General features: G+C 41.8%; 1 protein-coding gene across 1 annotated transcript in view; it reads right to left on the bottom strand.

Moving 5' to 3' along the window:
- Nucleotides 1–4,587: 4,587 nt before the first annotated feature.
- The window catches only part of dst (dystonin), a 337,440-nt gene continuing 316,608 nt past the window's right edge, over nt 4,588–25,419 (bottom strand). Inside the window, exons 86-96 of the mRNA XM_085998161.1 lie at nt 24,712–24,872; nt 23,596–23,758; nt 22,119–22,273; nt 21,773–21,847; nt 16,447–16,464; nt 15,933–16,050; nt 13,321–13,389; nt 12,379–12,572; nt 11,752–11,862; nt 6,485–6,608; nt 4,588–5,707 (exon numbers count right to left, since the gene is read on the bottom strand). Coding sequence (XP_085854287.1) covers nt 5,433–5,707; nt 6,485–6,608; nt 11,752–11,862; nt 12,379–12,572; nt 13,321–13,389; nt 15,933–16,050; nt 16,447–16,464; nt 21,773–21,847; nt 22,119–22,273; nt 23,596–23,758; nt 24,712–24,872 — 1,463 coding nt within the window. The 3' untranslated portion in view covers nt 4,588–5,432. The remainder of the gene's footprint in view (nt 5,708–6,484; nt 6,609–11,751; nt 11,863–12,378; nt 12,573–13,320; nt 13,390–15,932; nt 16,051–16,446; nt 16,465–21,772; nt 21,848–22,118; nt 22,274–23,595; nt 23,759–24,711; nt 24,873–25,419) is intronic.

Here is a 25,419-nt window from a genome sequence, read left to right on the forward strand (position 1 = left end):
ATGCCTTCAGCTGCCTAGGCCCTAAGCTCTGGAATTCCCTCCCTAAACCTCTCCGCCTCGCTGCCTATCTCTCCTTTAAGACGCCCCTTAAGGCCTACCGCTTTGTCCAAGTGGTCATCTGTCCTAATATCTCCTTATCTGGTTCAGTGTCAAATTTTTGTCTGATAATCGCTCCTGTAAAGAGCCTTGGGACGTTTTACTGTTAAAAGCGCTGTATAAATGCAAGTTGTTGTTGATATATAAATACAAAAAGACAGACTTGAAATTTTTTTTTATTAGGGCAGAAAGATTACAGAATGAGTTGATAGAAATGTTTAAAATTATGAAGGGATGTAATGCAATAGAAAGAAATCGACTGTTTTCAGTGGCTGAGGGGTTTAGAACAAGGGGACATAGATCTAAGATTAAATGCAAGATATTTAGCATATAGAGCAGGAGAAACTTCTATACATAGGGGGCTTTGAAGTGTGAAATGTATTACCAGAGTTAGTGATTGAAGCAGGACCATGTCAACATTTAAGATGATTAGATAGGTGGATGAAGAAAAGGGACAAAGGGATCTGGGACCAGGGCGGGTACATGGTATACGGGCTACTGCTTGTGTGGAGGATAAATGCTAATGTGGACTGGTTGAGCCGAACAGCCTGTTTCCATTTTGTAATTTCTATATAATTCTATGCAACAACCTCATTAGGAAAAATATCAATAACTTTGTTCATCATGTCAATGCAAACAAAATGCAGTCAGGAAAAAAACAGAAGGTCCATCAAGGCTGCCTTTCACTTATGATGCCTGGAGCATCATGACTAGACACTTCCCAAACTCCACAGGTATGTAATCTCCTGGGAGAGGCAAAAAACAGGGCTAAGGGGGGGAAATTCTGGAAAATTCCTCTGATCTCCTTGGGCAATTAAAACCAGTCCAGGAAATCACTTTGACCATGCGTATGTTAACTGTAATTCCACTTACCTTCTACATGATGTGATCTCTGCTCCAGCCATAATCCAGTCCAGCTCCCTCTTGATGACATTCAGAGTCAGCACCCACCACTCCAGCTGGCAACACATTTCAGAGGCTCACTACTCTCTGGGAAAAATAGAACTGCCTACCATCTAGCCTATTCCTACTTCTGCGTAGTTTAAATGCACGTCCCCTGGTCCTCCCCAACTTACCAGACTGAAATAATCTATCACTAGGCACACAATACACCCCTTTCTTTATTTTATATAATTCTCAGGTCTCCTCTAAGTCTACACTGCTCTAAGGTAAATAGACCCAGCTCTTCAAGCCTATTTAAGTAACTGAGGTTCTTTAAGCGAAGCATTATTCATGTAGCTCTCTTCTGAACCTTTTCCAAGGCCACTATATTATCCACCACGTGAGGACCAGAACTGGGCGCAGTACTCCAGATGCAGTCGAACCAACAACCTGTGTAATGACAGAATGGTGTCCTTTGATTTGTACTAAATGGCTCTATCAATACACCGCAATACCTGGTTTGCTTTGGCTATGACTTCTCTGCGTTGGTCATGAACTTTGAGTGATCTGTGCACAATAACTTCTCTCTCTCAAGCTTTCAGTGTCGTTCCTTGTAAATTATGTATATTCTGTGTTAGTCCTACCCACATGCAGTACAATGCATTGATCTAGATTAATTGCCATTTTCCGTTGTGTGGCCTATTCCCCTAGTGCAGCTAAATCTTTTTGCAGAAGACTACACTCCTCTACAGACTTGACCCTTGCACAAACTTTAGTGTCATCAGCAAACTTATTAACCACTCCCCCAACATTGTTGTCCAGGTCATTAATAAAAACAGGGAACAGTAGTGGGCCTATCACCGGTGCCTAGGGGGACACCGCTCGTCACCTCCCATTCGTCTGATCCACAACCATTGACTACAACTTTTTGCCTGTGCGATTGGAGCCAATTTTTAATTCAGCATCCCAACTTCCCACTGACACCGCAAGGTTCTATTTTGTGAAGTAATCTATTGTGAGGTACCTTATCGAAGGCCTTCTGAAAATCCAGGTACACAATGTTAACCGGATTACCCATAGCCACTAACCTAGTTTTCTACAAACAAGATGCAATGACAGTATGAAGAAACTATGCATAAATTGGCCCTGAAGTTTGAGCCAAAGAATAAAGACAATATCACAATGTTCTTTGATAATTGATATCCAGATGGTTTGTAAATGGGAAATTTTGGTGTTTACATTGGAAATTGCATTTCATTACTTTTACAATTGGAGTTTATGGTAAAAGGGTAAAAATTGTGTGTATTTATTGTAGGATATATACTGTACTATGGTCCTTCAAGCAATGATGTGATCACATTACATTAAGCAGTGTGCAGATCAGTTGTTTTAAACCAGTGCACTCATTGACTCACCCTGTACAGCACTACATAAAACCTACGCACTTAAGGATTAAGTTTGCTTGTTAAGTTTGCTGAAACCCTCCACGCATTAGTTTGGTTCCAAGGACTTGCAAGAGATTACATGCGATATAAAAACAATGAGTTGGGCCTAATCCCAAAGGATGTGGTTTCTGATTTTAGAAAGAGTACCAAAGGGAAGTGGTTCTATCGAGAGATCATTTTGCCACAGCAGTACTGACATTCTGTATCAAAGCCAGGAGTAGCTTTAGCTGTGCAGTCCATTGAGGAAGACAAATCAGGAAATCAAGAAATTTGTCCTTCTTACACAATGAGCTGTAATAAATAATGGACTTTCCTACAAAAAACTGCTCACGTTTTCAGACAACAGCAGAAACCCACTGCAAATGGTAATGGTTCTGTAACTGATATTTATAAAATAGTAGACTTTTTTGGTACAATCGTACTTTATGCTGAGGCATGGAATCAATGGTACATCAAGGAGTATTTAGTACTCTCACTACATGTAGAGTGGAAGAGGAAGCACAAAGTAAATATATCAGCAGGTAGATATAGTTTCTGGCAAAAAATAATCCTAAAAGGAATATGATCTTATGCACATAAATTGAGAATAGTGAAACAATAATGGAGATCTAGTAGTTCAAGTGCTTGAATGCTCATAGGCTTCAGTTGAGTGAGTCTTGCCAGTTCTAACCTAGAATACATTTTTGGAGTGGTGGGGCGGAATTCCAATCTATGGCCTGTGGCTGTATCTAGCCCACAAGTCTGGAAATCTGGCCCTCAAAGCCCAAACAACTCAGTTCTGTTAGTGCTTCGATCTTATTCACTGGTTGGTTCTGTGGGGCCAAAGGCTTGGAATGAGCTTGGGATTGTTGCCTCATTAGTGCATAAATCCTACATCAGAATACCAAGTATCCACACCTTGAGATATATGTAAGTTAATAGGAAAACTGATTTAAATTTATTTATATATAAGTCAATAGCATCCACATAAGCAGCGCATGAAGACAAAAATCTTGGATAGTTTGGGTCTAGGTATGGCCTGTACAAGCCAATCAGAAATCTGATATTAGTTATAGAACAGTCACTGCTAAGGCCATCCTACCCCTTCTGGTGGAAGGACAAGGTATAGCAACACTGAGCTATGAGAGACAAGCTGCCGCTAGTACCATCACCTGCAGGCAAGGGGTCAGTTTCCACATGTATGCTGCTGACTCCCAGCTCTACCTCTCCATCGCCTCTCTTGACCACTCCACTGCCTCTGTCCTGTCAGACTGTTTGCCTGGCATCCAGTCTTGGATGTGTAGTAATTTCCTCCAGCTGAAAGACTGACCCCCCAATCACAAATTCCATCCCCTCTGTCCTCCCCAGCCAAGGTCTCAGGCTGAACCTCATTTTTCTATGCGATCCTGAAACGAGCTGCTGACCCTATATCCTCTGTATCAGAAAGACTACCTACTTCCACCTTTGAAACATCAAATGCCTGCGCCCCTACCTCAGCTGATATGCTGGTAAAACCCTCATCATACCTGTGTCATCGCCAGACATGAGTATTCCAGTGACCTCCTGGCCAGTCTCCTATCCTCTACCCTCCATAAATTTCACTTCATCCAAACTCTGCTGCCCATATCCTATCCTTCCTGGCCTCCTACAACCCCCATTCCCGAAATCTTCATTCCTCTGACTTTGACCTCTTGTTCATCCTTCACTTCTTTTACCCCCAACTTTGACAGCTGTGCCTTCAGCTGCCTAGACCCCACACTCTGGAATTCCCTCTGTAAGTCCCTGCACCTCGGTTAAGACCCTCTGTAAAGTTCTCTTCTTTGACCAAACCTTATGGTTGCCCCTCCTAATATCTCCTTTGGGCTCAGCGTCCATTTTTTTTCCCTTTGCGTCTTGGGATACTTTTCTATGTTAAAGGTGCGATATAAATGCAAGTTGTTGTTGTTTCACATTTCTATTCTGAGCTCACATATCTGCAATCTTGGCATGGACGAAGTGAAACACAAAGAATAAAAACTGTCGTAGTCTGAAAAGAATGCTTTAATAAGCATTTGGAAGAAACCCCTCTAGGTCAGTCATTTTACTGCCGTAAGCCTACAGTAAATTACCATTTGCTTTATTAAATAAATAAAGAAATGTTCTTGCATGAAGGATTGCTGTAAAGTAACAAGTAGGGATGATTCAGTTTGCGACTTACTGCAAGCAACTTTGCTTTAATACAAAATGGGATCAATGATACAATTATCTTCCACTCAAGCAAAAGAAAATTTCACATTGACATCAACACACTTCATCATACTTATATATTAATTATTATTAGTACAAATGACTTGTTGTGGGGCGGGCAGGGGAGTTTTAACAATGGCAGTTTGATCCCAGCTAAATAAAATGGCACAAAAATGCTGCAGGATTCTTTTTTTAAAGTGTCTTAACAGCCAGCATAAGTGTGTTAACGAAACAGTTGTGAGTAAATTCAGTTTGCCACATTAAGGTAGTGCTGATCGACTTTTTACATCCCTTTTTACCTGGGACACAGACATTTGCTTTGTGTTTAACTGAGAAAAATCAGCTCTGAGCAAAATAAAGATTATTTCACGAAATTCAGCATTACCTCATTAAATTGTGCATGAGGTAATCAGACCTGTTCGCAAACCACGGAGTCATCTGCCTGCTTACTGACAAGACACGTTCCTGGGATTTTGTTTTTTTCAACAGTACATTCAGAAACAGCTTTCAGCGATAGTTACCTAATTCCACATTACCATGTAAAAATATTAGTTTAACTTACATCTTTCTTAAAAGCTCTTTTTAATTTTCCCTCCAGAGGATATGGCATCAACAAAAAAAAATGAACAAAATAATTATTCACATAAAATAACATACCTTACAAGACAAACACACAAATAAGGCCATTCTGCAGCATCAAAAGTCCACCTCTTGCAATATTTCACAACAGATTCTACAGAATATTTTACATCCCAAGGACTGTATTATCGAACGACTTAGGAGAACGCCGCGGAGTTGATCGCACTATCTTTTGGAGGCCGTGCTCAGTTTGCTTGCCGCCGGGGACCTCCTCGAAGGTGTCGGGATTTTTGAAGGTTTCGCTGAAGATGGCCGAGATCCTGCTCGTGACCCTGATCTGCTAGTGTCAGGCACTGTCTCTGAAACATCCGAGCACACAGACTGGATATCTGAAATGTCGAAATCGGAAGCATCACTCCCGCGGCGACTACTGGCTCTGCTGCCGGTCTTGCTTCCTGCTCGGCTTGTGGGCCGACTTGGGGCTTTCCTTGACTCCAGGGCTAGATTTAAAAATATTTATTTATTTATTTATACACACAGCTCAAGTTAAATAAATCCATTTTATCTGCGATTATAAGATTCAAATAATCTTGCACCAGATTTACTGACACCTCTGACCACCATTAAAGGTTACACAAAGAGAAACGATTGTAACAAATTGGTCATAGCAGATAAATATGCAGATTTTGAAACTCACCAGGATATTTAAGAGATTTTTCCCCTTTGACACATCCCAAGAGCACTTATTGTAAAACTGTGCAAAGCTAGCCCACAATTTCCTGATAAACCCTCCCAGTTTTGCCAGGAGCACTGAAGCCCCCCACCCGCTGCCCTTAAAGGTGTCGACTGTTGCTGGGGTATGGGTCCACAGGTGCTAGTCACCCACGAGCAATGTGCCCAAGTGACCATTGTTCATTTGTGCGGCAGGAAAGGGGGCTTCAGGAGCACATTTGACTGTGGAGGGCAACTTAGCTCAACACAATCCTGTTCTCATCCACATGCATTTTTTAAACAGGTGTCAGCGGGCAGTGATAAGAATTGGGAACTTAGGCTGATTTCCACCCGCACCCCACCTACCCCCTCTCCCCTCTTTTAGTTTAGTCATGCTCAGGCCCATCGCAACACTTCTATCGGCATTCTGACTGAGCTCAAATAACTCAGACATTAAACCTGGGACCTTCCAATTTTATACAGCTTTGTATCATCCTTGGCAAGCTTCAAAGTTTATTCTACAAGTATAGAAAACGGTAAGATTACAATCACCACAGAACACTCACCCGGTACTTGTGACCTCCCCCTAGAAGGAGGAGTTGGTATTAAATTGCTGTCATCTCCAGAGTGAAAGCTTTTTCCTGACAGATACCCAGGCGGTCGCAGTTTGCTTCCCTGGATGGGAGTTACCTAGATCACATTATATAGAGAACGGGATTACTATTTTCCTACTGAGGCACAAATATTTTTGAGGTGTGGTAGATAGATAAAATCTGGATAATGCATAGGACTACTTGAAATGTTGATCCCTTTCCCACAAAGCTATCCTATTCCCAGCATGAATGTGTATCAGGCCTTTGTTGTTGTCATATCTAGGTTATACAGCAAACACAATTTAACAAGGGATTATATACACGTCAGTTAAGCTTGGCAGTGACTGGCCAAATCCAATATATGAACGGACTTGTTGTCAATTTTCTTTCTAATTTACTGCTCAAGATATATTAATGCGTGTGAATGTCAGAATAATTATTTGTTTAGGACGGAGAGGATGTAATATCTTCCTGCTGCTTCAAAGGATTAACCTTTACATCTGGCTAATTAACACAGTAAGTAACTTAATTCTGAAGATAAAAGGTCATTTCTAGGAGAATGCAGCTGTGCACTTCTCCCAACCTCAATGGCACTCGAATATAAAGGGGGGTAATCCAGAGACCCAGGTACATTGCAGACCCACAATGTTTATGGTTTTGCCATCTGCCGCTTTGTTTCCAGCTAAAGAAGAAACTTGCATTTATATAGCGCCTTTCATGACCTCAGGACGACCAAAAACGCTTCACAGTCAAATGAATTACTGCTGAAGTGTGGTCACTGTTGTAATGTAGAAAATGTGGCAGCCAATTTGCACACAGCAAGCTCCCACAAACAGCAATGAGATAATGACCAGTTAATCTGGCCAATGACAGAAAGATTGGTGGCACAGTAAGTAGTGTAGACGGGAGCATAAAATTACAAAGCGATATTGATAGATTAAATGAGTGGGCAAAACTGCGGCTGGTGGATTTCAACACAGGCAAGTGTAAGGTCATCCATTTTGGACCAAAAAAGGATATGACTATTTTTTAAATAGTGAAAAATTAGGGACAGTGGAAGTCCAAGGAGATTTAGGGATCCATGTACACAGATCACTAAAATATAGTCAGGTACAAAAAAAATCAAAAAGGTCTTTATATCTAGAGGGCTAGAACATAAAGGGGAGGGAGTTTTGCTACAGATATACGAAGCCCTGGTTAGATCACATCTGGAATACTGCGTAAAGATCAACACCGTAGAAAGGATTATATTGGCCTTGGAAGGAGTGCAGCGCAGATTCACCAGAATGTTACCAGGACTCCAAGGAATAATTGACTTTCATTTTACTACATTCCTGAGATTTCCCCAATATAATTCCTAGAACTTGGTTTAAAATACCTAAAGTAAACAGACAAAAAAAATCCTGAGCGTTCTGAGCTTTAGTAAAAAAGCTTCTCTGGTGTGGGAGATGAAGTGGGACTGGTAACATAATTTAATAACCTAAAAGGTGACCACTGGGGGGCACCCTCTCTGTGCAGGAAGGGAAAGAGGACAGAGTTCTATCCAAACGCCTCTTAAAAGGGACTAGCCAAGACATCCCTGTGGCCGCCACCCCCACCCCATTAACACACTTTATAATCATTCATAGAACACAATGAATGTCAAAGTGGCAGGAAATATTTTAAACCTCTTTTATTTCAACACACTCTTCAGAGGCAGCGCTCTAACAGCATTGAAGTGACATCCATCCATCCCTCCTTAGGCAGGGTACATACATACACACACCTGACGGGCAGCTTTGATCCCTGCTTTCAAAAAGCAAAGCACCAGCGTCTGCAAAGGCGAACGGCTGCCACTGGAGCAGCTTGCTGTGCAATGGGTTACTTTAGTCTGGCCACAGGTGGGTTGAACTCAAAGCCCAGCCCAACAGTCCAACTACATGTTAACATCGCTGGTCTGTAAAGGGCTTTCCCAAACATCACGGAAGATCTGCACACAGAGCTGGAAGATCAGACATGATTTCATAGTAATTGCACACGTGCATATATTACTGCAAAGTCACATCCGCAGTGACTTTGCAGCAATATTCAGCACAACGGGACGGTTATATTTTAATGCAAGTGGTTCTGAAATATAAGTAGGGCATCAGCATCATACTCACTTTTCTTGATTTAATGTTATTACAGCTCCAAGATACGATGTTACATTTGAAGCTGACTTCAAAGTGATCAGAATCCAGAGAAACAGGATGCTCTCTTTGCATCTGGTGACTGCACTGAGTATTTTTACACTCCTCCCGGTTCCAGGCCAGACATACTCAAGGTCCGTGACTTTGGAGCATTGCTCTCCCCTTCTTATTACCCTCAAGTGAAGAGTCAGCAGAAAGGGGCACTGCTTTTCCTCTGACCTCTGTAACCCCTGAAATATGGGTCTTAAGTGGCTGCAGCAAAATGGAGTTCACCTGCTTGATATTGAAGTGCCACTGGCTGCAGGAGTATCACACGCTGATCACTGGTGGCACACTGTCCATGCAAAAGTGCCTACAGGTTAGATGCAGTCCAGGGACCGTGACAATCCACCGGGACACCTGTTCAAAGAGCATCTCGTGATGTAGTATTCTGGACATTTCAATTTCACCAAGGTGGCGGCAGGGAGAGGTTTTGATGCTGTTGGACTAGTTTAAGACTGATCGTAACAACTGTAAGACGAGACTTTCATCCCACTGGCCTATCTCAGCCTAAAATAGTGCAGATGAAACAAGAAACAGAAAATGCTGGAAAGACATAGCTGGAGGATTAGCATCTGTGTGGAAAATGGACAATTAATGGTTTTTGTGTGAACCCTTCTTGAACTCAGTTCTGAAGAATCGTTTGCACCTGAACCGTTAACCCGTGCGATCTCGCCACAGGGGCCGATTGAACTGCTGCATGTTTACAGCATTTTCTGTTTTGTGCTTCTCCGTGCTGAATTGTGACACCACCCAGTCCTCCATGCAAGTGCGTTTTTGGAATTCTAAACTTTCTGTCAACGAACAGCTTGCTCCATGCATAGGTCACCTATACTGCCACACAGATTCATAGTTTGATATAAAACAGACGACAACCAACACATTCAGCACCTGAAGCTATGGGTCGTCTTCACACAGCTATCGCTGCAGTTTTCGCAAGTGTATTTCGATATGGATCCAGAAATCTAACTTTCAGTACATTTCAAATCAAATTTTAAGAAATAGGAGCAGGAGTAGGCCATTCGGCCCTTTGAGCCTGCTCCGCCATTTTCTCTCAGTTTTTTCTTTTTCCAATAATTAATACATCACCCCTGTCCTTTTTCATGCTCGGATACAGTTCCCCATGTACTACCAGCACTCTGATACCATGCAGCCATACCTGATGCTTGAGTCTAGGCAATAGGGCCATTTGACTGTGGGAGAGGGGCATTATATCTGAGCCTGACCTTACCATCATCTGCCAGTTACAAGTAAAAAGCAAAATAAGTGTAGATGCAGATATCTGAAACAAGAAACAGAAAATGCTGTAAACACACAGCTGGAGAATTAGCATTTGTGTGGAAAACGGGCAATTAATGTTTGTGTGAACCCTTCTTCAGAACTGAGGTTTTGAAGAACCGCCCCCACCCGAACCATTAACCCACAGGGGCCGATTGAACTGCTGCATGTTTACAGCATTTTCTGTTTGGTGCTGCTTGCCAGCAGAGTGTCCTGGAGAGTGAGCAAGAAGTTGGCTTATTGTTGGCCCCCTCAGCCTAGGTGTTCCCAGGGCAATAACTGTAACACATCAACTGGTCACATGATGAGCTAACTCAGTACAGATTGAACCTCGGTCCTGCCTGGTCCACATGCTCGGAGCTCCAAACACTGATATTTAAAATACTCATCAAGTATTTTTTTTTTTACACCCATACACCTGGAACTTCCGTGGGATTCTCTCGATCTGATGTAATTTCAGCGGAAGATTGATGGAATCCACCACCCCCCCCATAGAAATGGGTCAAATGGCTAAATGCGGCCAATTGCGCTGTTGCTCCAGGGTTGGGTTTCCACCGAAGTTACGGCAGAGATCAGGAGAATCCACGTGGAAACCTGCCCCCGTGACCACCCCACCCCACCCCACCCCCGAGTATTTGTATAGCTTTAATGGTGCATAGCCGAACTGGTTTCAGGAGGAAGAAAAAAACACCCCAGCAAATCTGCAATCCCGGAAGCTACATCAGAAACTGTATAACAGAGAATTATGACCCAGTGTGCACTGCACAAACAGCAAACTGCTCCGTCATGCAGAGAAGACAAGTGAAGCTTTTGCGATAAGAATAAAAAGAGAAAAGCACTTTGGAAAGACCGACAGTCACATGTTTCCCTCTGTACACTGAAACAAGATGAAATGAATGAAGAGGAGCGAGTGTTGCGAGATCAAGGGCATTACAAAGAGAGAAGTCTCGGAGAAGAAAAATGAACGCTGGATCCTAGAGGTCAGGATACGTAAAGGAAGTGCTCAGCAGGAGAAGTATGGGAAAAAATCTCAACTACTTTCTAGTGTTTTAGATTAAGAAAAAAGTAACAGGGCTAGAACAAGACCTCTTTTTCAGGATTCAAAGTTTTAAATATTCTTTAACCTGAACCTTGGAATTCAGATTGCTCCCATATTAAATATGTGTAAACTACTGACATACGATAAAACTCCACTTCATTAGCAGATCAAAGATGTCAAATCCTCAACTTCCCCTCCCACCAAAAAAGAATGCTTAATTGGTTGTATCTGCTTTGCTTTTATTGCAAAGTGAACTTCAACCACAAGGTTAACTTCAGTCACTGAATCTAGCAAGCCAAACTGTTGGTTTTCAGCAATAAATCTTTAAAAATACATTACTGAAGTGCAAAGGTCTTCAATCACTGACTGCTGTCACTGCATCTTTAGTGCATGCACTGTTGCTATGTAAACTGATTCCATTTTTTTGAAAGACATTCAGTGGAAAACTTTCAGAGGGATTCACAAGATTGTTTAAAGTTCACCATTTCCCACTGTGTTTCGGTTTCACATCACAAACTATTATGTAGGATAGAGGAAAAAAAAATTGGAATCCTGAAAAACAGCACAAAATTCTTTCCAGAATTTTCCAAGCCACAAAAGCTTTGGTACAGCCCTTGCTAAGACAGCTAACTAAACTCAAGGTCAAACCAATCTACAGTAAATTGACCACTACCAACACTTGTTTCTTAGACTGGGAGTACTTCACTGTACTGTACCTCTGGAGATGGGATTCGGCGTTCAGGGGACTCTGGTGACTTATAAGGACTTGATGTTTTGCTGTTTGTCAACCATGGTTTATCGTAATTGCGGATTAAATGTTGGGGTGTCTGTATGAAACAAGGATACATCGAAAATGAATGGAAATTAAGACAATAAAATAAAGTGATCAGGAATAAACAGCGTCATGGAGAGGAAATGTAAGTATGGAGGAGTAAAATTAAAAATACAACGATGAAGATCCCCTCTGTGACTACCTTTAAATGAAGAGTTAAAGTTAGGAAGGTTAGTGTAGTGGCCTATGACACCTGGCATGCATTTTGGCTTCCTGTGATGGGTTACTGTGAATGCACGCTGGCTAATACCTCACAGCCAATCCCCCACACAAAAACTGAGCATAAAAGAAACCTGAAACAAATGTTAGTATAATTAGACGGGCAGCAATGTAATAAAATAGCAGTGTAAAAGGTGATTGCTACTACAATGCAATTGAGCAACATGCAGTCGTTGCACAGAAGCAATAGCCTGAGCTCTGCATTGGGTTAAAGTAACTGGCTCACTAAACTATACTGACAAAATCATCGCAGGGCACTCCTTGACCTGAATTGCGCTGCTCTCAACATTACCTTAGGAGGAGTGCTTGTAGCAGCTGGTGGAACTGATATACTCGGACTGGCACTGGAAGTTGACCTGTTGGGAGAAGCGGCCCTCGACGATGGCCGTGACCTACGACCCCGTGATCGGAAAGCAGCCACAGACGGACCAGTGACCTCGGGAAGAATGAACTTCTCACGCAGTTCGACATTCGTTCTGCCCTTCGCTGAAAGAAAGGAATGAAACAAAAGTTCAAATTTAAAGCATCGGCGTCGTCATGATCCAGCACCAAACTTGCAATGACAAGGTGAATTGTGGAAATTAAAAAAAAAGTGAACAGGGGGACTAAAACAGGATGATGAAACAATACTGAAATCTGAATTGATAGCCTATCCATACCAGCAACAGAACTTGAGACAGCAGCACTCAACATTTGGGCTGGTGTATGTATGCAACATGACATGAATTAGCCCAGCAAATTTTGAAAACTTAAATGGAAAGGAAAAAAATTAAAATTCTGATAGTATCAAAGGTTTCAGTTCAGTTTCATGTTGTGAAGTACGCAAGAGTTCGGACTCCATTAACGTCATGCAGTCAGTTTAAAGAAACCAGGGACCCACTAAAGCAAACCCAATTCCAAAAAACTTGTGCAGAAGCTCAAAACAGCACACCACTTTCAGGCAGAACAGATGTGTACATTCCACTTAGGAGGATGCTACAATATCATACAAGGTGACCACTTACTTGCAGTGAGTATTACTGCGGGTAAAAGAAAAAAGTCATATAAGCAATTTCACATGCGTTTCAAAATGGGTGATCATTCTGTATTTGGTTAAAAAAACTAAAAGCGCATTGGATTACAGTTCCTTTTTTTTTTAAAAACACGAAAAGCCTGCTGTAAGCTGCTAGGAGGGTTAAGCCATACAGAATAGGAAAGCACACAGGAGGAGGAAAAGAGACAGAGGATTGCCAACCTATAGGAGACTGACTGGTAATTGAAGAGTTTGATTCCGAACGCAACATTTTATTCCCATGATGATGAACTAGAAGAAATGATAAAGGGATCGCATCACATCAAAGGAAATGGAGAAGAAACTTTCAGTAGGAAACAGGACCAAGCACAGGTTGGATAAAACCAACACCAAAGAGATCATTTAAAGAATTCAGAGCCGATTTGAAATCCTTTTAACATATAAATAAATAATAATTATTCCATAATACTCAAGCCATTAGTGCGACAGAAGCTTTCATTCCCAATTAAATTTTTTGCGTACTTGTTTACAAATCATTGAATTATCAAGCCCCGCCGCCCCCGGTAAAGTTGGTGACTTTTGGTGGGGTATAGGGCGTAAGCAATGCTTACTGCTTTCACCCAAGTGGACATTCTTTGAGTTTGAGCTGAGACTGAGTGTGTCAACTGGCTACTAAACCACAAAGGTGGACATCGCAGGTGAGCCCGATCCATTCCACACACGTACAGTTTCCCAGCAAAGATCACTAAACGGCGACCCAGCTGATTCCCCCACCCCCCACATAGCCTGTTATGACTGAGGCCAATTGTAGTGCCCGACCAACATGTAGGGTTGCAAACTCTCCAGGACTGGCCTGGAGTCTCCAGGAATTAAAGATTAATCTCCAGGGCACTGACGTAATAAAACTCACTACGCACTTGGTTTGACATAAAGCAAGGCTTTAATCAACTTGTTTCAGAACATGGAAGTCTAGTTGTATCCACTAGCTCCTTGTCTTTACAAAATGTCCCTGGAAAACTGGGGCCAACGCCCAAGTATTTATACTCCTTGGACGGCGCCACCAGCTGGCCATCTAGTGTTATTTCATAGGTAGTTTCTCGATGATGAGATTTATGACAGGCACTGCTTCCAGCAACACACAGGGGAAAACTCACAGGGGTGCTAAAACCAATTGTATGTTGTTTTCATTTTCTTTGAGCATTTTCATTTACTAGTTGTAAAAATATTGGAGATGGGAAAATTGGATGGAACATCCAATCGGGTTCACTTGACACTTGGTGTGGGAAGGCGGAACGTCTCGAGGGTGAAACATGTTGGGTGACCGGTAGATGTGGTGTATCTGGATTTTCAGAAGGCCTTCGATAAGGTCCCACATAAGAGGTTGATGAACAAAATTAGGGTACATGGAACTGGGGGTAATATACTAACATGGATTGAGAATTGGTTAACAGACAGAAAACAGCGTAGGGATAAACGGGTCTTTTTCAGGATGGTAGGCTGTGACTAGTGGGGTACCGCAAGGATCGGTGCTTGGGCCCCAGCTATGCACAATCTATATCAATGATTTGGATGAGGGGCCTAAATGTAACTTCCAAATTTGCTGATGATACAAAGCTAGGTGGCAGTGTCAGTTGCAAAGAGGACGTGAAGAGGCTTCAAGGGGATCTCGACAGGCTCAGTGAGTGGGCGAGAACATGGCAGATGGAATATAATGTGGATAAATGTGAAGTTATCCACTTTGGTAGAAAAAACAGAAAGGCAGAGTATTTCTTAAATAGTGAAAGATTGGGGAATGCAGATGCTCAAAGGGACCTGGGTGTCCTTGTACATGTGTCACTGAAAGTGAATGTGCAGGTGCAGCAAGCCATTAGGAAGGCAAATGGTATGCTGGCCTTCATTACAAGAGGATTTGAGTACAGGAGTAAAGAAGTCTTACTCCAATTAGATAGGGCCTTGGTGAGACCACACCTGGAGTACTGTGTACAATTTTGGTCTCCTTACCTAAGGAAGGATATACTTGCCATAGAGGGAGTGCAACAAAGGTTCATGAGATTGATTCCTTGGACGGCGGGACTGTCGTATGAGAAGAGATTGAGTAAACTAGGCCTGTATTCTCTTGAATTCAGAAGAATGAGAGGGGATCTCATTGAAGCATACAAAATTATTACAGGGCTTGATAGGATGGATGCTGGAAGAATGTTTCCCTTGGCTGGGGAGTCTAGAACCAGGGGCCACAGCCTCAAGATAAAGGGTAGGCCATTCAGGACTGAGATGAGAAGAAATTTCTTCACACAGAGGGTGGTGAATCTTTGGAATTCTCTACCCGAGAGGGCTGTGGAGGCTCAGTCATTGGGTATATTCAAAACAGGTCGATAGATTTCTGACTAGTAAGGGCATCAAGGGATATGGCGATAGGGCCGGTGAATGGAGTTGAGGCAGAAGATCAGCCATGATCTCGTTGAATGGCGGAGCAGGCTCGAAGGGCCGAATGGCCTGCTCCTGCTCCTATTTCTTATGTTCAATGGCAGGAGTGTGGGGGAGGGGCAGCTGGAGGCGAGAGATCATGTGATGAAACCTCCAGGGATACACCCAGCCAGAGTTGGCAACCCTACCAACATGGTACATTACTCACTGGCCCACTGATGGCCTGTTTCAAACCACACTTGCCTGCAAGTACCTATCTCTTACTATACAAATAGCTAAAAATTCCATTAACATTGCAAACAGGCAAGTGTGCGATTATCTTGTGAAGCGGTATTACACTGTATGACAAGAGCTGCTGCTGTCGAAGCAGGAGATTGGTACAGCCAACCAAAGTACATTTCACAACTTACCTCTGCAGGGGTCATTTTTCACCAAAAACTCATCCAGCGCCATCCAGCCTCCTCCGACACGAACCATAACCGTACTGCGTAGGATACGGACTAGCCGCAACTGCTGTGAGTCACCGAACTGCAAAAAGCGCAGCAAGAAACACTTGAGCAACAGTTTAACTTTTAAAGTGTGAATTTAAAAAGATATTGCTCATGATTTTGTCTTCCAATTTGTCATCATTCATTTTACATCAAGCATTTATTTTTGCAGTTGCAAGCTTTATTTCCCTCCCTCTTTTTACACAGCTGATTTGAAACAGTCAAGAACAATTAAAAGGAAAAGGAGCAGTGCAATCTTTTATTTTTATAGCAGCAGAAACACCCCAAAAACTGCCCAACATTCAAAAAAATAAACCATCGGTCAACAGATTGAAAAAGGCTCTCTGTTTCCGACTGGTTTAAAGTCTGAAAGCCACAAAACAGCAGTTACCAGCACACAGCACAACAGGTAAAACACGTTTATGTCATTCTGTACCTGATTTCCCAGGAAGAACTATGTCGTGGAAGAGAATAAGAAAAAAGAAAATTAGTCACAGCAGCTTTGGTTTCAAAATATAACAGTGCTCTTAAACGGCTGTATATTCATTCGCAAAACTGAAAATGGTATTTCTGATTTTCATACAAGTAAGGCCTGTACAGAACCTGTTAAGGAGTGTGGTGACATTCCTATATCGTAAGAGTATAAAACTACATGTTTTTTTCTTTTGATTTTTTTTTTGCTTTCTTCCCTTCTTTTCTGAGCTAATGAGTTATGCTGAGCTACAGTTCCACAGCTGCTGATAACCGTCCAGTGCCTCACCAAGTGATCTGTTGTGTGTGTGCGTGAAGCTAGACAACAATTGTTGGCAGGCTTCTGGATTCTGCAGGGTTATCACGGTTGATCCTGTCCTCGCTGGACATCCACACACAAAGTACGCTCTCAGCACAAGTTACTGGATAGCTATCAGGAGTTGCAATCTCAGGCGATTTCTCGCCTCCCCCTACCTGACCCAGAAAACACCAAAGTCAACCACTGCCGTGGCCGAGATTGACTCAGCGCAGGCTAGAAATCAAATAATGCCTCGTTTGCATGACGCACCACTCAGTGTGGTGCATTTTACCACTGGCATTAATTAACTCAAATACATTTTGAAAGGGAATGACATCAATTTGTTTTTCCCATTTTATCTCATTGAAAATGTTTTCTACATATGTTCCTCAGCAATAAAGAACGCTCAACAAGAAAACCTTGCTAAACTTTGAGTATCTTTTAGCAATATCACTTTCAGACAATACCGGCTGGATTTAGCTGGTACAGGTATAGACTATCCTTTATCCGCACTTCCGAAAACAAAAAATCTCTAAAAAACGAAAGTTTTTTTCGTGGAGCGTAAGTCGTGCACACGACATGACCCGAGTGGCGCCAAACATGATAGGAGTGGTCCGGGAGCTCTGCCTTTCCCTGTGAGCAGGGCAGAGGGTCACAGAGTTCCCTCCTGGGTAGGAGATTGCAGGCCGAGCCGGGCAGTGTGAAGGAGGTACCGGGAGAGTGAACCCAACAATACCGCGGCCCATCCGATAGCTGCAGCGGCCCGTCCGATAGTCTTTTCTTCCCCCCCGCCCCCGACCTGATTTGCGGGCCAGCTTAGTGTAGGAGTCAGCCGATATCTGGCTTTCCCACAACTGGCGGTGGCAGTCGAGCCCCACACCCCCGCTAAGTCAAGGAATTCAGATACGGAGCAGGGGGAGCCGGAAACCTCGATCTAATGGCAGAAATCAGCAGCCGTTTTAGGTTTTTTTTCTTCCCCTAGCATTTTTTTTTTTAAAACAGTCAGGCTGTGGAAAGAGTCTCTGTAGCTTAGCAACAGCTTCAGAGACGCTTCCAAGGCAAGGCCTGAGTGTTTACAAGCAACAGTGTTTGTTGTCAAATACGGAGATGAAAACCTTCTGAAATCCGAAAAATTCCGAAAACCGAAACACAGCTGGTCCCAAGGTTTTTGGATAAAGGATAGTCTACCTGTAATTATATTGTTACGGTGGGATTGTTAAAAGATACAGAAAATCTACTAGTGATTTTCTAACAGGTTCCCTGGCTCAGAAAATCAAACATACTGAAAGTTAACAAAATTGGCCGACTACTGCTCTCTCAAGCACAAACCTCCTCCAGTCAGTGACAGGCTGGAGAACTGTTTGCTGTAGTTTTGCTTATTCCTAGCATTTGGAAGTTACGCCCAGTTACATTGCACTAAGCAGGTCAGTATTGGGTTCAGGCAGCCATTATAGTCATTGCTCACACTGCTAAGTATGAGACAGCACCCCACACCAAAATAGCTTATTACACCAGTTGACTAGTGGTGAAATTTCTATAGAAATATGTATTAAAGCCAGTATAGCTCAAGTTGTTTTTATGCATTAATATATTACAGATAATGTACTATACAAGGGGGTGTGAGACAACCCTTTTTCAGGTAGTCTCATCCCCAGTGCCCAATTGCAAAATCTGCAGCTCACTACAGTATGTTTAGTATACAAGATGACACACATGAAATGTAACTGGCACATTATTCTACAGTTCAGGAACATTTATGCAGCACCTGTTAAAGTTACAATTTTTTTTCTGTAATTAAGGGATTTCCAAAGGACAGCACAAATAATGACATTACATTCAACACAAGCTAAGCAAACAATATTTGTGCATTACATTAAAACACGAGCAAAATACTGCGGATGCTGGGAATCGACCCGAAACGTTATCTGTTTCTCTCTCTACAGATGCTGCCTGACATGCTGAGTGTTTCCAGCATTTTCTGGTTTTATCTGTGTATTACATGTTGCATATAAAAGCTCATTCGACACTCAAAGGGTTGGAAAAATGATGAATTGCAATTGGTTTGTGATGAGAAATGGCAGACTAATCCTGATTGTGACAGCACTAGAACATGGTCTCTACACCCATACAAAAAGGAATGAGCAGAGTGGAGAAAGAGAACTGGAAGAAAATCCATCACAGCCCACAATGGAACTGCAGTAGCTTGGCGAGGCTTTCAAGAGGTGCTTGGGATTTCTTCCTGAATAATATGAAGTGCTCAATCTGTGAGGTTACCGCATAACTTACAAGTAAAACATTTACTTTACCAAATGATGTTGAGATTTATAATTTGGTATGCTAGAAAATCAGGTTTTCAGGTCTGAAATCAAGCAGGGAGGGGGCAAAGGATGGTTAGGGCCGAGGATGGGATCATGGCCCCAGTTCTAATATTTGCTTTACTGAAGATTAAGGAATAACTCGAGTTTGCAGCACAAATTAAAATATTTATATAATCGACTCGACAGAGTGACTTTGCAAACAGAAAACTTTATACAAGACTGTAAGAAGAAGTGAGGAAAGGGAACGCACGAGAGATACTGGGGTGGGAGGTGGAGAGAAAGAGATTATCTTTATACAAGTGAATTAAGCAGGTAAGCAATGACATCTGGTACTCACATCCATCTCTGTTGCTATGGGTTATAAACGTCAGCTCTCAGCAGAAAAAGGGACTTTTCAGGGGGATTGGTAACATTCTTATTAGTGAAGTTACAATAATACTAGTGGAATTTATAGTTGTGTATGAGGCATAGTCCAATGATTAGAATATTAGCGTTCAAGGCAAAATGGTTATGGGCCAATGCTATGAGCTGAGGGAGGGGAAGCTGGAACGCTTTGGCCTGCAGTGCAGCTAAACTAATTTTTTAATCTGACAGTGACTCAGCCCGTGCTCATTACAAGTACAGGAAACTTTGTGATATCCGGCACCGACGGGACCGAGCTGTTACCGATCTATCAAAACTGCCGGACATACAAAGTTAATGTTGAAGCAGACGGAGGTTTTCATCTCCGTATCTGACAACAAACACTGTTGCTTAGCAACAGCTTCTAAACAGTCGGCTGCAGCTGCAAGCGTCTCTAGCTGAAGCCGTTGCTATAGCTACAGACCTTGCAGTGCCTGACTGGGAAAAAAAGCAACGAGAACTAAAAAAAACTTATAGAAAACGGCTCCTGATTTTTGCCGTTAGATCGAGTATTCCGGACATATAACCTCCGGATAAACCAAAGTTTCCTGTGTATAGCACCAGATCAGACATTTTGAATGTGTTTAACAGAAATAGTGTACTTTAATCGTCACCAAAGTCAAGATTTAGATCGGCACATCTTTGTGATGATTCATTAGGTTCACAGCCTTATTTTTTCCAAATTACTTCACATTTTTTTTTTTTTTAAATGAAGTTACTGAAACACTGTGCACAGATTGAGTGCCCAGTGCCACAGCAGCAGCTGGAAACTGCAGTCCCTCAATGATTTCCTTGTGTCTTGGGTTGGGAGGTAGGAGACAGAGTGGGGATAAAGGGCGAGTACTCTGATTAGTGGGATGTTCACAAGATTAGCACAGACTGCAATTTAAGTGGCAATATAAAGAAAAGCTGGAAATCTGAAATAGGATGAAACAATTCTGATGAAAGGACACTTCATAACTTTAACCTTTCTCCTTCAGATCAACTTGCTATACATTACCGGTATGTTCTGATTTTATTTATAAGTTTCCTTGTTTTAAATATACACAGTAGATAGAGTAAATAGGGAGAAACTGTTTCCACAGGCTGGAGGGTGAGGATGCAAATTTAAGATAATTGGTTAAACAACCAGTGGGAAGATGAGGAGAATTTGTTTTACGCGAGTTGTTACGATCTGGAGTGCACTGCCAGAAAGGGTGGTGGAAGCAGATTCAATAATAACTTTCAAAAGGGAATTGGATATATACTTGAAAAGGAAAAAAATGCAGGGCTACGGAGAAAGAGCAGAGGGAGTGGGACTAATTGGATAGGTCTTTCAAAAAACTGTCACAGACACGATGGGCTGAATGGCCTCCTTCTCCGCTGTATGATGCTGCAGTAGTACCATAGTAGTCTCATTGCCCAAGCAAAGTGAATTAAGAAAAACAAGATTTTAATTGCATTTCATCCTGTAGAGTTGTGACCTTCCTTGCTTTATAAAATGCTTCAACAGCTTTTCCAAGTTTAATTATACTTCTAAAGCTCTGTTGAATTGCTGTGAATGATTAATTATTTAACGCTACAAGGTTAAATGTCAATTTGTAAAGATTAACAGACACTTGGGCCTTTTTAGAGTCTCTATTATATAGAAGTCATTCTCCCCCGCTTTGCTTCTGAAGGGATCGGTTCTTGCTGGGATCTGCTTCCATGATTGCCAGGCCACCTGTGCCATCTTACCCCAGAAAACCTGCTCCTGCCCACCGAAATAGTTACTAAATATGGTGGCATATAATCCTATTAACAGGGAGCAGCCAAACTTTTTTTTTTTAAGTTTAAATAATTGGAATCAAAAATACTTTAGACATTTCTAAAGGGGAAAATGCCGATGATATCAGCAATGTTTCAATGGTTTTAATTTATGCCCAATGTTTCTTTAAATACAGTGTCATAATCATCCAAATTTATAGCAGTTGGCACTTAACTTGAACCTGTTTTTAGATTGTTTCCAGGTTAAAGCTGATTGGTTGTTGCTATCAGTTCATAAAGTAAATGTTTATAAAGTAAATACAACCGTAGCATTTAAAGGTGATTGCCATATAGAACGCAAGATATGAATAATGTTGTTTTGGTAGGAAGGTCGCTGCATTCACAGCCTCTGGGTAGGTATTAACTGAAGCTATTTTTAGGCTCTAATTTTATTTTTAAACAATGCAAAGAACCAAAGTTTACAATTTCCAGTCAAACAGATTATCGCTCAGCCCCAGCCGAGGTATGGTAAAGATTGTGGCACTCACCCTGTATTTGTTCTCTCCAATCTGCTCCACCTGAAATCGCTTTGCGCATTTACATTTTGCTACTTGCCGTGTCACCTACAATAAAGTACAATGTGAGGCGGTAATGGCGAATTGAGATTGAGGGCATTTCAGTGCATTGTAAAGATCACGCAGCGAAGCACCAGCAATAAAATCAAATCTTAAGATCAGTACAGAAATTAAAACAAATATAAATCAGATGGATTTCTTTAACAAGCAGAAAAGGATTGATTGTCAGAATTATACAGCAGACCAAAATGTTCCTGTATCAAATGTGGAGTCATTCCAGGATATAACGTTTAGGTTCAGTGTACAAATGGTAGTATACCTCATCCTCTATTTTGTCTGCATCTGTAAGAGGCTTGTAAGCATCCTTGTTTGGATGAAGCGCTGCCACAAACTCGTAATAATCAATGTAGCCATCTCCATCGCGATCAAATATGTCTGCTACCGCACTCATCTCCAGGCGGCTGGTAGGAAACTCTACAGAACAATGCAATAAACATGTCCCTTTTAGTTAATTGTCATCATAACATTTTTCTCATCAGTTAAACTTATATAGTCATTTAGTTTTCTATACAACAGCACAACAGATAGTGTTCCCTTAACTATTAACTTCCTACCAGTTTAAGACTTAGTAAAACTCGGGCTCCCAATGGTTCAGCGCGTGGGATCGTACGGGGCCGGGTGGAGCAGGGAGGTCCTAAGTTCAATCCCCGGTCTGTGCTGAGCTATCAGATTTCAGCCAAGGTGGCAGAGGAGTACTAAAAATAACCTCCGTGTCTCCGGGCTAAGGGAATCTCAAAGGTCCACTGGGACACTCCTGAGTGCTATCAGATAGCCCTTGCTGGAAAATAAGTGTGCGCGTGTCTGCGTGCGCGTGTGTCTGCGTGCGAGTGTTTGCGCACGCAGACGCGCGCGCGCTGCGTGGGCGCGTGTCTGCTGTGCATGTGGCGCTCAGGTGAGGAGAATCAGGTCCAGTTGTTAAATTTCCCTCCCTGGCTAACAGCAATCAAGTAAATTGGACGGTCACACGTACATTAGAGACAACAAAACAAATTTTTACTCAAGTATTTTATTAGATAACAAAATGTCATAAATGGGGATGTTATGCATTAATCTTACTTTTACTGCAGATTATCAGGGTAGAGAGGGAATTTAGTAACAGGTGCGCACTCATGCACTAGAACAGAGAGGGGATTTGATACAAATATTCAAATGATGAAATTAAAAGCAAGTATGTTGGAAACACTCAGCTGGTCAGCTAGCATCCATGGAGAGAAAGGACAAGTTATATTTCAGGTGTAGACACTTTATCAGGAATAGTTCATTTTCCATTTTGGTTTCAGATTTCCAGCCCCTACAGTTTTTTTTACTTGTTGCTTACATTCAATATTACGAGGGGTTTTGATAAGGTAAACAAGGAAAACCTATTTCCATCGGTCAGTGAGTCATTAGATTATAAGGTACAAGATTAGCAGCACAACAACAAAGGGAGAAGTTAGGAGAGATATGTTCCCTTCACACAGGGGATTGACAGGACCTGGAATACCCGACCCGGGGTGGAAGAAATATGTAACAGGGTTTGGAGAAAGGGCAGGAGGGCAGGAGAATGGGGATCACTCTTTCAGGGAGCTGGCAGAAATACAATGAGCCAAATGCGCCCCTTCTTCAGCTGTACATGACTACGTTAAAGGCACTACATAAATGCAAGTTGTTGTTGTACAGGAGTATGATTCTAAGAGGCTTGAGAAATAGAGGCGCTCTCTTGCATCAGACATTGCAAGGAGTTTATCAAGACTCACTTGAGGAGAGGATTCCATCAATAAATTCTTGTCTTGTGATCTTCCCGTCTTGATCTTTATCAATGCGCCTGAAGAAGTCCATTACTCTGGACTTCTTGTGGTTCATCCATCGCATGTACCTCTTTCGCCAAACGTCAAAATCAAAGTTTGCAAACTCTCTCAGCTGTAAGAGAATCAAGGTCGTAGTCAATCTCCCGCAAATTTCACTTTCAAAAAAAATAAGCTTTGTGCGTCTATAATCTCAATAAGATTACTTTGGCCGAGTTTAATGGGTAAATCCACAAATTAGCTGCTTCCCCTTCCCTCTCAAGGTGAAAAAAAAATCCACTGGCACAAACGGCCTAGAAAGACTTGGAAGAATAACTAGTGTAGTGAGATACTATCAGAAACACAACGCAAATTCTAGTTGGAGCAGGTTACAAGACCATTTCTTTTTTTGAAAAAAGCATTCCGTAAATATTTACGGCCAGAAGTATTTGAATTTATAATATTTTTATTATGAAGGAACCAGCTAGTTTGCCAAATAAAGTAAGCAAGCCCAACAAAGCATTTTAATTGCTCTTATATAAACATTAAAATGTTCCAGTTGTATGATTAGAGTAGGCATTTGCTATGCATAATTAAACCCATTATTTATCAGCTTTAATCTTTGCAACAGAGAGTTCTGCATACATAAATTAGTGGAAAAAAGGTCACTAATTGGTAAGTTATCAGGGCTTACATCTGTGCTGAATCTACTTTTCACAACATGTAATGTCAGAAAACATTGCATATAATCCAGCTAAGCAAGCTATACTCAAGATTTATACAATTCTCTTTAAAAAAATGTAATGCTAAAATAGGATCAGGGAAAAATATCCAGGAGCTGCCCGCAAGGCTTATTTGGTAAAATCCATGGCTCATTTCAACATGGAGCAAGTTACTGAAGCAGCAAATAGTGTTTACCATCACTTAAGAAATGATGCCATTTCCACATTCAAAAGGCTTGATTTTACATTGAAGAGATTATCAACATCACAACTGTATTGCTTTGTCAATGTAAAATCTTCAGAATGGTTTTATTCTATTTTGAGTGAATGCATTCAGTTTTTCAACCTGTAAGTTTAAAAGGTTTACCTCCTCCAGCCTGTCCAGTGCGTCGTTGAGTTTCCGTCGCCTGTCCAGAGCCAACAACCACACCTGCTGCCACTTACTAACAAGGAGGTTAGCTCGTGGGTTTTTAGTCTCAATGGTCTGCGTTGCAGGCGAATACAGAGCCCGTGCCCGGAATCGTTTCCCTACAAGAGAAGCCACACCAGGCCATCAATGATAGTTCAATGGCAGGATGATTTCACCTCGGATCTGGCTTGCTGCTTACATTTATAGAGTGGAACCGCGGTTATCCACCATAAACACGAGCCCCCACCCCAGCAAATAACAAAACTTGGCAGACACGAGTCCCACTAAATTAAACAACAAGAGAATAAAACAGCACGAGAACAAACCCGACGACCCCACAAGTCCACATACAGCAAAGATGTCATTTTTTTTTGAAGTAATTACTTTGTAAAGTTTTGAGAAATCAATTTATAAGAACATACTCTGTGCTGTTGAAGTTCTGTGCTAGGATGAAACACACCGACACAGAATTGCTCCTATTCCTATAGACCCTTTTTGCATGGAATAGCTTTTAACATTGAAGTGAAAGGCACACAGAATCTAAAATTCCTGTATAAACTGTACAGTTCAATTTTCACATCATTCAGAAAGCCACCTGGAATGTAATATATGCTGATAATTAGTTAAAATGATCTGATAATTCAATTTCTTAACCTCTAATTTTTC

The sequence above is a fragment of the Somniosus microcephalus genome, chromosome 9 (assembly GCF_052327205.1).
Source record: "Somniosus microcephalus isolate GS21.2 chromosome 9, FLI_Smic_1.0, whole genome shotgun sequence".
Classification (NCBI taxonomy): Eukaryota; Metazoa; Chordata; class Chondrichthyes; order Squaliformes; family Somniosidae; genus Somniosus; species Somniosus microcephalus.